Source organism: Barbus barbus (genome assembly GCF_936440315.1).
Source record: "Barbus barbus genome assembly, chromosome: 4".
In the NCBI taxonomy this organism is placed as follows: domain Eukaryota; kingdom Metazoa; phylum Chordata; class Actinopteri; order Cypriniformes; family Cyprinidae; genus Barbus; species Barbus barbus.
The window spans coordinates 36,449,085-36,462,600 of NC_136732.1; the positions used below are offsets into that span (position 1 = coordinate 36,449,085).

The 13,516-nt window shown below is 38.2% G+C and overlaps 1 protein-coding gene across 3 annotated transcripts in view; it reads right to left on the reverse strand.

The window, feature by feature from the left end:
- LOC306868906 (histone deacetylase 5-like) overlaps nt 1-13,516 on the reverse strand; it is a gene marked incomplete at its 5' end in the record, with an annotated part of 82,017 nt that overhangs the window by 8,887 nt on the left and 59,614 nt on the right. For all 3 annotated transcript variants that reach the window (XM_079415374.1, XM_079415373.1, XM_079415372.1), the window contains 7 exons: nt 280-329; nt 872-992; nt 2,297-2,430; nt 2,612-2,777; nt 7,132-7,416; nt 7,491-7,696; nt 12,740-12,980. In XM_079415374.1, coding sequence (XP_079271500.1) covers nt 280-329; nt 872-992; nt 2,297-2,430; nt 2,612-2,777; nt 7,132-7,416; nt 7,491-7,696; nt 12,740-12,980 — 1,203 coding nt within the window. The remainder of the gene's footprint in view (nt 1-279; nt 330-871; nt 993-2,296; nt 2,431-2,611; nt 2,778-7,131; nt 7,417-7,490; nt 7,697-12,739; nt 12,981-13,516) is intronic.

Genomic DNA, 13,516 nt, shown 5'->3' on the forward strand with positions numbered 1-13,516 from the left:
AAAATATTAAATATCTAAATACTACTACAAATAATAACCAAATACCAAATGTAAGTAAGGTTGCACAGTCAAGGACAAAATTAATATAACTAATAACACCATTGCCTACTTTCACAATCCAAACAAATCCCAACGGACAAATTCCTGCCTACATTATTTGCCAGAATATTCTGTTTTGTTGGGAAATACCTCCAATGTACAGTTACATACATTATGAATGCCTTTTCATTCTTTATTAAAGAAGTGTGATGACTGCACAGATGAACGGACAAAACGTACCCCAATGCCTCCACATGGTAGGACAGCATACATTTTCTGACTTATTGGACCTAGAAAATAAACAAAAAAGGCAAATCAGAAGCTGATCTGAAGGAGTGTTGTGTTTAGGCCCACATCTGTTGTTCCAACATTATCTATTCAGTTAATGGCATAATTGGCTATGCTAATTTAGTCTCAAGGATGCTCATTGGATGACGCTGACGCAACCATCATCTGTCTCGCTGTTCTACAAAGAGCACTCAAGGTCAAAACAGCCTGCACTTCTTAAAAGTGTGTCTCACATAAAAGTGGAGGTGGTGGAGTGATGGCAACTCTGTCCACAGCTGAACCTTCTCACCCTCACACACACACACACAATTGCACACACACACACTTCGCTGATGACTCAGAAGCGGGGGTGGGCAAATGTCTAGAACCTAAAAAAAGCCTAGGCGTCTGTCAAAGGAGATTTGCTTAAGCAAGCCATCAGATTGGAAGCAAGCAAGGGAAGCTTTTTGTGGATGGTGTACTAGGAGGAGAATCCTCTTTTGGTGTCCTAAAATCAAGACAGAAGCAACTACCTACATCACAACAGAGAGCCACTAAAACACACCTAAAAGTTTCTTGCTGTCCAGCTTCTGTCGGTTCAGTGGACTGGTGCCGTAGAGCAGCGTGTGATACTCAGAATGCACAGTTTGGATTTCATCTAGCGTGGCCTTCCTTCCCCTGATCCTCTGCACACAAACAAACACAGAAACACATTAAGTCACATTAACGTCTATGAATCACCAAATGAATTTACATGATTCTTCTATGATATTTTATCTGTGATCAAACATTTTTAAAATCAATTTGGTTCAGTCTCACTATAAATTATGTTTAAAATCTAATGCTATTTTCATGTTTTCGCTCACTGAACTCTAAATTGTGTAGTAGGGCTGTCAAATTGGCTGAAAAACAATTCAAATTTTGTACCAAAATATTATTTGTACTAAAAATTATATTCAAATTTAAAAGGCATCATTTCTGTTAGGGGGGAAAAAAAGCTTTTGGCTTCTCTCCTGAGGCCACAAGAGGGCGCATAGAGCAAAATAGTACCTTTCTTTCAAAGCAATAACAAACAAGACTATGCATAATGTTTAAAATAATTTCTATAAACCATATATAATTAAATACATTGCTTAAACAATTAGAAACAACCAGTATCATGTAAGAATGTATATTTTAATACTAAGGACTGAAAACCAATCACAAAGAGTAGCCTACTTTTTTCTTTTAAGAACATGAGATGCAGTGGGATGGGGAAAAACTGCCATAAAGTCTCAAGACATGTTTTATAAAAGTTATGTTAATTTTACATGGTTTTCTAAACATGCGGCTCTCTTGTGTGAGACACGAGTGCAACGGTGATAGACGTCCCTGTAGAAAATGCAATAATATGCGTTGTGTGTGAACGTCTTGGTTCTAGTTTTAATAATAATTCCTTACATTTATATAGCGATATTAAATTTGACCACTACATGATTGGTTAAATAATCTTCGATTATAAAACATGATGCTGAAAAATATTTAACAATTTTGTACACTGCCATTCAAAAGTTTGGGATCAGTAAGACTTTTTAAAATGTTTAAATAAGTCTCTTATGCTCAGCTAGGCTGCATTTATTAAAAGTAATATTGCAAAGTATTATTAGAACTTTAAATAAATATTTCCTATTTTAATGTATTTTAAAATGTAATTTATTCCTGTGATGCAAAGCTGAATTTTCAGCATTATTACTCCAGTATACAGTGTTGCGTGTTCCTTCAGAAATCATTCTAATATGCTGATTTGTGCTCAATAAACTTTTATCATCATTATCAATGTTGAAAACCCTTTTTTCAGGCATTTTTTGGTGCACAGAAAGTATAAATGGCAGCATTTATTTAAAATAGAAATCTTTTGTAACACTGTAAATGTCTTTACAGTAACATTTGATGCATCCTTGCTGAAAATATTATTTATTTGTCTGACCCTTCCAGCAGGTGGCGCACTCACCTCACAGCGACCAAGCAGCCCTGTTTCCTGTAGCCTGGACCAAACACTCTGAATGCGACCGGCGTGTTCGGGATGGATGTTTGTGTTCCCACATATGCACTGGTGCTTTAGCATGAAGGTGTCGTACACCAGCCCTGCAGAGAGATAGAGCGAAGAGATTATTACAAATAAAAATCTAGCAAGCCTATCAATCCCAGGATCAGTCCCACCCTGAGTACAAATACGACGAAACATGAACTGAGTTTAATCCACTACGCATATTGTCTTTTAGATCAATTCTCCACTCTGTGACTGATGGACAACGGAGCAGTGTACCTGTCGTGAAGAGATGCTTAATGGGCACCTCGTTCAGGGGCGCTCCTTTAAGACTAGAAGTGACAGGGGACGACTGTGCCCTTCCCAGGGGTCTGTGGGGCATTCCCGTGATAGACAGAGAGGCCTGGAACACATTCAGTTGCTGCACATGCTGCTGGTCCAAATACTGCGGAAAGAGCACACAAACATCATGAATTCAGTGGCACCATTTAATTCAGGTCATTTCAGTTTAGTACATTTTGAATCGGTTCTGTTCAGTACGGTTTAATTCAGTTAGTTTTATTAAGTACAAGTAGTGAATACAATTCAGTTGGGCTTCATTTACTTCGCAATTAACTACTTTTAATGTAATTCAATTCAATAAACTTTTTTTTTTTTTTTTTTAACTTTCCTTCTTTTTTTTTTAAAAACCTTTGGTTTTTGTTTTGGAGTTAAGTCATGCCAAAGTGTTTGAAAAGGGCACCAGCCAAGATCATTTTCAATAATTAAAATAAAATAAAATGACACAATGAAGTAAATAGATGAAATAAAATTTGAATTTTATTTTATTAGATTTTTCATACAAGATAAAAATAAAAAAAACTTAAACTTACAAAACTAAAACAACAATATTTCCTTGGCAATTAGCTCAAATAAGTTCAAGTTGAAGTAATTAAAATAACTAAAACTAAAAAAAAATATAAATTTAGAAGTTCAAATAAATAACTAAAGTTAAGTTCATATAAATTCTTTAAGTTAAAATAGAAATATCTAAAAAAAAAATAAAAAATAAAAACTAATAAAATTGCCAAAAGTGCTAAAATTAAAATGAAAACCTAAATATGAAAAAAAAATCTAATTCAAAATATTATTAAACATTGTAATCATATATAAATAATACTAAAATAACACTGGAGTATGTGTGCAAAGAGTAAGTTAAGATCATAGCAGACTAAACATCAGTTCAAGCACACGGTCTGGACCATCTCACTAAAGAAGCTCAGCAAACATTTGCCAAAAATCTACTCAAAAGTCTCCAGCTCTATATCAGATGAGCGGAATGAATGTGTGTGTATGAGCAGCGAAACAGCCGCTGATGCAGGACAACATGCGATGGAAGCACATGCGGGATGATGGGATTCATTCTAGTTGTTCTTTTTTTTTCTTGCATGAGACCTTGAGGTTGAAGGTATGCCAGCACACACAAATTTTCACAATTGCTTTTTTCATGCCAACTCCCTCTTTATTCGAGACGCTAAAGCCATGCAGCATCTGTCTCACTCACTATGGCAGGTGACGGGGGCTCAATTTGTATTCAAGACACTCTGGCAGACAAGCAGAGGCATTCTCACACACAAGGACGTAGGTGGGGGGTTTTTAATGAGAAGGAAAGGCCAGCTAGGGTCTGTGACTGACCGAAGTGACAAAGAGTGTTTCGTGTATCGCTGCCTCAATGGTAACTGCATGTCACCACACAACAGACACACACAAACACACACTGCGGCGTGTCACGTCACCCCGGTGGGCTGTGATTGGGTGTGAAGTGCAGGGCAGTGAAGGCGGGCGGGGTCCGGAGGAGGAGATGAATCACCAAGGAGAGATGAGTCAGAGACGGTCCATTCACAGGGGAGTATATGTGTAGATGTGTGTGTGTGTGTATGTGTAAGTCTGCCGCTGTGTGGAGGATGCAGTCTGAATTCTAATGCTGTGCTCTTTTGAAATTTTTTCTCAATGATTGCAGGCAGAGCGAGCGCGAGCGAGGAGGAGGGTGCTGCTCTTTTTTCAATAACTCTCTCTACTGCTCATTCACTCTCACTCATTCATTTGTTTTTCCTTCCTCCCTCCTTCACAACAGCAGTGTGTGTTTGTGGGGTCTGTGTTAAGATCAAATTGAGCTCTTTTGGAGGATCAAATCTACTTGGATGTCATGCAAATGAATGGGCTGGAATACATAACGGCATGAATCACCGCAGTGGCGCTATCGTTATATATACAACAAACAAAATGACGAATAAGAATTGAGAGATCAAAATAATGCACATTTCTCAGTAGATTAATTACGTATCACAAAATTGCACATACACGAGCTACAAAAAGCCCCTATGAAAAGTATGATGAAGCAGTATAGTGAGTATTTGCAGTACAGCGAAAATAAGTACTTTGTAAAAGACTTTAATGGTAAAAAATAAGGTAATACCATTGCACTTTTAATAAGATGCAGAGTTATTATTGTGAACTAAAACAACTGAAAACATTTTGTTAATTGAAATAAACCTGAAATAACGTCAAATATATATATTAGATGAAAAACTGCAAATAGAGGAAAATTCAAACTGAAAAAAATTCAGTAATATAAAAAAAATGACGTAAGCACATAACATTACTAAGAAATTAAACAAAACGTAAAATGAAGACTAATGAAATATATAAATAAATTCAAAATATGAATAAAAACCATAACAGCATCATGGTTACAAATATAAATAATATGTTAAAAATATAACATTAACATGTTAAACTGATACTATAGTATTTAAACAGTACTTCGCAGAATACCATGGTATTACTATGAGAGTTATGTTAAAAAAAAAGAAACCAGTATAACCATTGTGCCAAATCCCAAATCCATGATAATACAATGGAACTTTTTTACAAGATAAGAATAAACCTACTCAGAAACGTTTTAAAAAGAACTATAGTACAGTGCTTGTCTCGGATGGTAAAACCATGGTACTTTTTGCAAGATAAGAATAAATCAGCCTAAGTGCAGCTCTTTGAAAACAAGCTGTTTGACAAATACTGATTTGACACTTCCTGAACAAAATGTGAGTGGCGCTTGCCACTATTGGCACCACGAAGCTAAGAAGTGTTTTTAGAGCTTTGCTACGTGGTTACTTACTGGCTCAAGTCACAAACGTTTACCTCTCCTTCCTATATGCTAGAGATTCATATTAAAGTTTAATAATTTGGGATAAGAGTTTGTTAAAATCCCCAACTAGGTATGAGCAATAGTAATACCTCAAGGCTAAACGCCTAAGCGAGCAACACTAACTAGACAAACTTTAACTCTCGGAGGAACCCCCACCATCAAAGTCAATTTCATTGCGTCTTCCCATCTAGCAATTATTTATGTGTCTTTCTTCCCCTCTTCTCGCCCGCTCCCCTCCTGCCTCCAGTAGTGAGTCACTGGTGGGAGGAAGAGAAGAGAGCAATCTTCCTCTTTTATCCCTCCTTTTCAGGGGGCGAAAAAGCTGCAAACACTCTGGTTGAGAGGGATACCCTCGATCTCCAGTCACCAAGCCCCCGCATGTGCGTCCCAACACTCATCAGGAACTTGCCTACGCACTTAAGCCCTCGAAAAGTGCAGGGACAGAGTCATCAGAAAGACATTAGATGCATCTTAAAAGTCTAATGACAACACATAATCCACACAGCTGCTTCTAGTTCAATAAATACAAAATAATACATTTAAGATAAAAAAATCCATCTTGTTTCATAACAAATGACGTTAAGGGCGGTGTTACGTGCATAGGTTGTGCACGGTGACTCATGCAGTCACTACGCTGCTTTTTCATAACTCACTCATCACTGAAGCCGAAGAATGTTTATGAATGTGTTGATAGCTTTGCATGTTATGCAAAATAGAACGGGGATGGGAAAAGACGATAAAAGTGAAAGGGGTAAATATAGAAAGCGGTCTTAACACGGTAAACAAATGGTAAACAAAGGCAACTGTAATTTTAGAAGGTCAGTGATCCTTAGAAGTTCAAGAAACTAAAACCATGCAAAATACATGTTGGCTGCTCTGTAAATTACTTTAGAGGTGAAGTGTGTAATTTAAAAATTTAAAAAAGCAACACCTCAACCTTGGCGTGGGACTAGCAGATTGTTAGACAAATGCAGGCGGAGGCAAGCTCAGGAAACCTTGTTAAAAATAGTCATTATTATTTGTTACAATTGACCGTTCGCAAAGAGTTTGACTGACAGGTGATCTGACCAATCATAACGGCAAATCTGCCATCTTGCCCAACAAACAAATCAGTCAGGAGAGTAGATTAACTTTGGTGGACTTAAACTTGAGAAATGTTGTGCATTGATGTCTATCCACGGTTGTAATAAAATACGTTCTGATGTTCATTAATGTTTATTTCGTGTTTTAAGTAAATATGAAAAGACGACTTGATCACGTGGCACCTGAACTGAGGTAATACAGCAATCTGTCACGACACATTAAAGAGCCACAATATGGTATTTATTGTTTGAATTTCTTAAATAAAATGACAAAATTTAAAGACGAGACCGCTTCATACCAGAAGTAGCCTGCTTTGTCTTGTCTGTTGGCGTGTTGCCAGTTACCTCTTTGCTCCGCAATGTATTTTTTACTGCATGAGAACATGATGTGTGACGTGAGACATGGCTTGTCGGACATAGAAACAGTAACTAAGGAGAGCGGGTTTTTGCAAAGGGTCAATTCCGTTTGGTGACACTAATTGCACAGAAACAACCAAAACTTTCAGTATAAAAAAGCTATAATTTCTCACCTGGCCATAGGGGGCGCCCTCTTCATCACATTCCCTCAGTTCAATGGCTTCGTCTTCATCATCATCTTCCTCCAAGTCACTTTCTGTGCTTTCTCCCTTCAACGGAACAAGACGTTCCGAAGGGGGTGTGGTCTCACCAGAGCTCTCTTTCTGTAGCCCCGCCCTCACATGATCAAGCCCCTCCCCTCGCTCGTCCTGCATCTCTGCGGTTTCTGTAAGCTCCTCCTCCGTCTCCTCGGGGTGCGTGGGAGGCTGCCTTGGAAGCTCCGCCCCTTTGGAAAAGATCTGAAAGGAGGTGGAGCCTGTTAGCATTTTTTTGCTAAATAGCTCAAACAGCATCAAATATCTGATCTATGTACCTTATTTAGCTGATAGTGTTTCTGTTTCTCGAGGAAGTGCTGGTGCTGCTGTTGCATTACGAGATGCTGCAGGGCCTGTGGTGTTTGCGGCAGGGGCGCTGATTGGGTACGGCTCAGCGGCCGGTGCCTAGGCAACTTATTCACTGTACGCATGTTGTTGGACACCCGCTCACCCGTTACCAACAGAGATTGCCCATACATGGGAACTATGGGATAAAGATCAAGATGAAAAGTGTAAGCTGTTACACCTACACATCAAACTGTTTTTAACATTAATTTTCTTGTCAATTTGATATCGTAGTACCGTGACTTGACTAGTGATCGACCGATATTGATTTTTTATAACCGATACCGATACCAATTATTTGCATGTTTATGTGCCCGATAACCGATATGCAGAACCGATATTTATTTACTGTTATAAAGTAAATAAATGACTGCGTGAAGTAAGTCCATACTTCACTTTGGTTTTTTCCTCCTTTCAGTCATCTTAACAAAAAATGTTTTGAGAATTAGCAGTCTTTCATGCAGGGCTCTAGACTCATTCTTCCCACTGATCTCACTTTTGCTACTAACTTTCTCAGTTGGTCGCACGAGCACATAATTTGGTTGCAATTTGTTTTTTGTTTTTGCTACAACATTTAATTAATCAATGCATGCTGATGAACTTTTATCATAGTTTATAGTTATATGGTAACGAAAGTGTTCAACATTCAACTCGTTCTTTTTCTTCTGTATTATTTGTGATTTAAATTTTGTGAACAGGAATTCCTTTTTTCGTGCGCGTTCACTTTCAAATTTGCGATCTTGGTGTCACATTTTACAAGAAAAGATAATTGTCTGTTTTGCTTATATCTATACACCTTTCACTTTTTAAGACTAAAACAAAAGATGGATTCATTGTTATTCTTAATTAAAAAGCACAGCAACAATAAAACAGTACATTGAAAATGACAAACTAGCTTACATAACATTTATCAACAAAAACGAATAAGAGGAGGCATGGCATAGGACACATCACATGCTGTACTATATAGGAGTATATTACAGAATGTTTAGCAAACTCTGAGGCAGCAAATAAATATTAATATTTTTTTTTTTAATTAAGGAAAGCCTCCATAGCGTAACGTGAGGTAAACAGCAAAGATAACAAGCTTCTCAAAACGAAAACAAAAAGAAAAGTCAAACTAAACTGGCTGTCGCTGACAGGACTTGCATGTTTTTTCTACAAGAACACCAGCATGTTCACCTTCTCTGGTTTAAGAAAGTCTTTTACTTTAGTTTGAAAACAAAATCCTCCGTTGCGCTCCTTCCGCGACGCGCACCTTCGCGCTCGTGCTGACGCGCCGAGTATAAACCAGGCTCTACCCACGAAGCGCTCGCGCTGAAAGCACCTTTCTTCACGTGATCAGTGAAATCTGACTCCTGCTATAATGTGCTGCGGCTGGTAGCGCGCGCTGCATGAAGACGCTTTGGAGCAGCGCAGACCATGCACTCGTACAAATGCGACCACGTCAAATTTTAACTCGTAAAAAATGACCATTTTGGTCGCAGTCTAGAGCCCTGTCATGTTAAATTTAATCTTCGTATTACAACAATAAAAAACATCTTATTTATAAAAAGCTTTAGCAGCAACACTAATATTAGCAGTAAGCAAAATAAACGTAGAATGTCTAATGTTTTCAAATAGAGAAAATAAATAAAGGACCGGAGTCATATCAACTTCATTTTTAACTACAGTTTTAGTAGGTATATAAGCTGTTTCATAGGCTAAAGAGTGAAGAATAATTCACTGGATAATGTTAATTCACGGAATAATATTCTCTGGAATATTGGAATATAACAAGCATTGTATTTTATTGCATTTCTCAACTGGCATGCTCTAAATTATGCTGCTGACAGCGCGGTTTATCTATGCATTTAACAGGCTACTCAAACTGCGATCGATTGCAGAGAATTTCCATAGAGTTGTATTAATGTAGATGTTTATAAACGAAATAATGGTTATATAGTAAGTGTTAATACAATTTAGGGTGCTTCAAAAAAGTGAATCTTGTTAAAAGTTACATGCAGTGGCCGTGCTGAGCATTTCTTGAGCATCAACCGCTGAGTGAACTGCAATCGTCTTCACGAGACTAATGATGAGCATATAGACAACAGAGAGAGAATGAAATTCAGCGCTTTTATTTCCAACATGCGCTGATTCATGGCTGTGTTATTTCAGGCAAAGTTATATCTTTATAGACAGGGCTTGACAGAGTATCTTATTTATCATATTTCTTAGAGCCAAGTTGCATAAACTACATATCAGGCATTTATGTAATACATCTAATTTGTGCATTAATGACTGTAATATTAAATAGTTTACTAACTACAGCAAATCAAGTACCTGCACGCTGTTGTTGTTGTCTCGTCTCCCCTCAGATGCGCTGCAATTGCGATCCTGCGCGCAATTCTCAAAACGTCCACAAGATAGTGGTGTTTATCGGTGAATCCGATATTACAAAACCGATATCCGATTATGGAAAAATGCTTAAATATCAGGAAAAATAACGGTAAATCAATATATCGGTCGATCTCTACTTTTGACATTCCTTGTTAGCACACTACAGACCTGAAATGCACTCATTACTTGAATGTAGACTGTTCTAGCGATGCAAGTTTAATTTTGCATGCTGTTTTTTTCCCACGGTGGACATTAGCATAGTTTTCAACTCATGGTGGCGCAACAGTTTGAAGAGAATCTTGCAGACCAAATTAAAAATCAGTTAAACTGTCAAAATATTTATAGCTAACTAGCTAGTAACCTGGATAATGCATCTGGCTTAAATCGAGTCATGAGTACTAAGAAATGTTACCGTCAGGGCAACACGAGTGCATTTGTATCTGCATTAGGGGTGGGTGATATGATAAAATCTTATATATATCTTTTATTTCACGATAATGATATATATTCAATAAAGTTTTTATTGCTTTAAATAAGGTCTTTATGATATCAACATTTTTGATACCACAGATGTGTCATAATTCTTGTCACCAGTGCCAATATCATAAAAAACCTGATACCAGCCTAAAAAAAAAAAAACTCAAGCTCACTGAACACAAGTAAACAGCCAGCAATTAAATAAGAATAAGAAACTAATTACACGCAATAGGAAAAAACTACTACAGTAGAACAAATAAATAAGACATGCTACATATATTGCAATCAAATGTATAAAAACACTGTATATTCCTCTCTGTGCAAATTAAGTCTATATTTCTTTTTATTAAAGTTACAAAAGTAATTTAGTCAAGATCAGTGAGAGATTTTCTCTCTTTTGTTGTTTAAAGGTGCCATAGAATGAAAAACTGTCTTTACCCTGGCATATTTAAATAATAACAGTTCTGTACATGGAAATGACATACAGTGAGCCTCAAACACCATAGTTTCCTCCTTCATATGTAAATCTCGTGATTAAAAAAGACCACTGAAAAACAGGCGAATCAGAACATAACACCGACTGTGACGCAACAGTCGGGATCACTACGCCCCCAACATTTGCATAAACCCGTCCTTGTTCTAAGCCGGCCGAACCATCAGAAGCTCTGCAGGTATTGTAAATAAACAAGCGCGGACAACAGCGAAAATAACACAATAAATTTTATGTTCCAGGCCGTGCAGGGGGTGTGAAGTGCAGGGATGGGTTGGTGTCTGTATTCAGAAAGGCACAGAAAGCAAATAACGCAAGCCACTAAAGGGACATGGTTAGCTCCTTGCTAGCGGTAGCCTGTGACAGTACATAAGATTTCACTCTCAGTAAGGAGAGATGAGGATGATGGCGAATGACTTACAGATCCTGAGCACCACTGACAAGCATCTGATCTTGTGAAATGTGTGGTAAGTACTGTTGCTCCATAATGTAAACATAGTTTGTGTGATCGCGTCTCTTGAAAGTGAAACTTTAACGCGATCGATGGATCGTTCAAAAGCAGTTTCAATGCCTCGCATATTAATAACGGCTCCCTGATGCCCGCGTTTTATATACAGTATAATTACCCGACGATATAACTGCGAGAGAAAGTATTTAAATATATATTTTTCTCCCTGTGCTTCCTTCTTGCTGATGAGCCGTACTGTGAAACAGCCAATCAGAGCAGAGCTCATTATTATTCATGACCCTGCCAAATAAGCCAATAACAGACCGTTTCATTCTAGGCAGAAATCCTAGGGTTGTAAATGGACATGTAAAATCGTTTCTGGAGATTTTTTGCCCTTACGTAAGCCACATACCTTCTGTGTAGATATCAGAGAACAATTTAAAATACTGTATCAATGCATTCTATGGCACCTTTAATTTAACATGACTGACGCATTATTAGACTGCTGTCACTTTAAGAGCTGCCTGGATAGAATATACTGTTACAAATGTGTTTTCTTTCTCAGCTGTTTGCTTTCACATAAAACCTAAATTACTGTGTTTGCATGGATGCACGGGCATTTTAACACATTAAAGTGTATTTAAGGCCTGTAAAGAGCCAAACATAACTCTATGAGCACCGTCTTCATGTGTGTGCCTCTCTGACAGTACTCTGAAACAGTCTCTCAGACAGCGCACGCATATAGCAAAATGAGTTCTCTTTCGCTGCTGATTGCGGCTTAAAGTCACTTGTTTTTAAACAGCAATGCTTAAAAACGCATGTAAACACAGCAATGTCACATGAATGTGTAACTGCGATAGAGACTATAGTTGAAAATCTCGGCCGGTTGACATATTTCTACCAGTTAATAATGTCTACCAGTATATCGCCCACCCCAATCCGCACACTTGTGTAAAGTACGTTTCTTGCCTTAAGACACTGACGCATGTAGATTTACACACAACTAGGGCTGGGCGATAAATTGATAACGATAATCAATTATATAACGATAAATGTTCGATATAATGTTTATGCGGCAAAAGTGGAACAAAACAACGTTTATGCGCTCGGATCACAGTTCAAACTACTGCGTGGAGCAAGTTCACAAGAGCAGACATGTTTGTTAAGGAAAATTAATGGTCTGGTTTCTACAACTTTCACTTTGGAGCAAAAAAACGGCTTTAAACTTGAAATAAATAAAGATTGACATTTATAGTGATAATTATCGATATCGACTGATATGAAAAAAATGATCGTGATAATATTTTTCGCCATTTACATTTATGCATTTATAGCTTTTTGCAGTGCATTCAGGGTAGCATGACTGTATACTATGAATTTATGTGTACCTGCGAGAAGTGCGCTCTGTTGACGAGCCTGCTCCAGCAGTAGGACATGCTGGAGCAGCGAGGAATGGCTACTGTGGCTATTAGAGGCGGAAGGGGGCTCGGGGTCATGGGGTGCCCCAGCGGGAAGGCCTGTCGGCAGGGATGATGTGCTCATGAACTTCCCTGTCAGTGCCCCACATTGACGCAAACTCTGGATTGTCTGCCGGTCTGCGTCCTGCTGGGCACTGAGTTTCTGAGGAGCCTAGAGTAGAAGAGAAGAGAATGAGAATTTATTCTGCAGACTTGGGAACACTGAGCTGCTTAAAGCTGCAACCAAGGTAACAAAGCCTACAAGGCTGTTTTCACACTGGGTTTGATTGCTTGGTCCAAACCAGAACCAGTTTGATTCCATCCCCTTCTAATGCCCTGCTGCTCTGCTTTCACATTATACTTTTGGGTCACCACTGTAAGAGCTTGTTTTATACCAGAGGTGTCCAATCCTGCTCCTGGAGGGCCAATGTCCGGCAGAGTGTAGTTCCAACTTGCCCTAACACACCTGCCTGGAAATTTCAAGTAACTCCGAAGACCTTGATTAGCTGGTTCAGACTAAATCTGCAGGACAGTGGACTTTCCAGAGAAGGACTGTAGTCCCACGCTTTATACTATAATTGTGACTAGAAGTGTGCAAAGATGCAAATTAGGCATCATCAAAAGTGCTTCACTTCTGCAATTTAGGACAAACAGCATTCAAACCAACTGTAGTGTAGTTCACATGAACCGTACCCGAGAATGGACAAG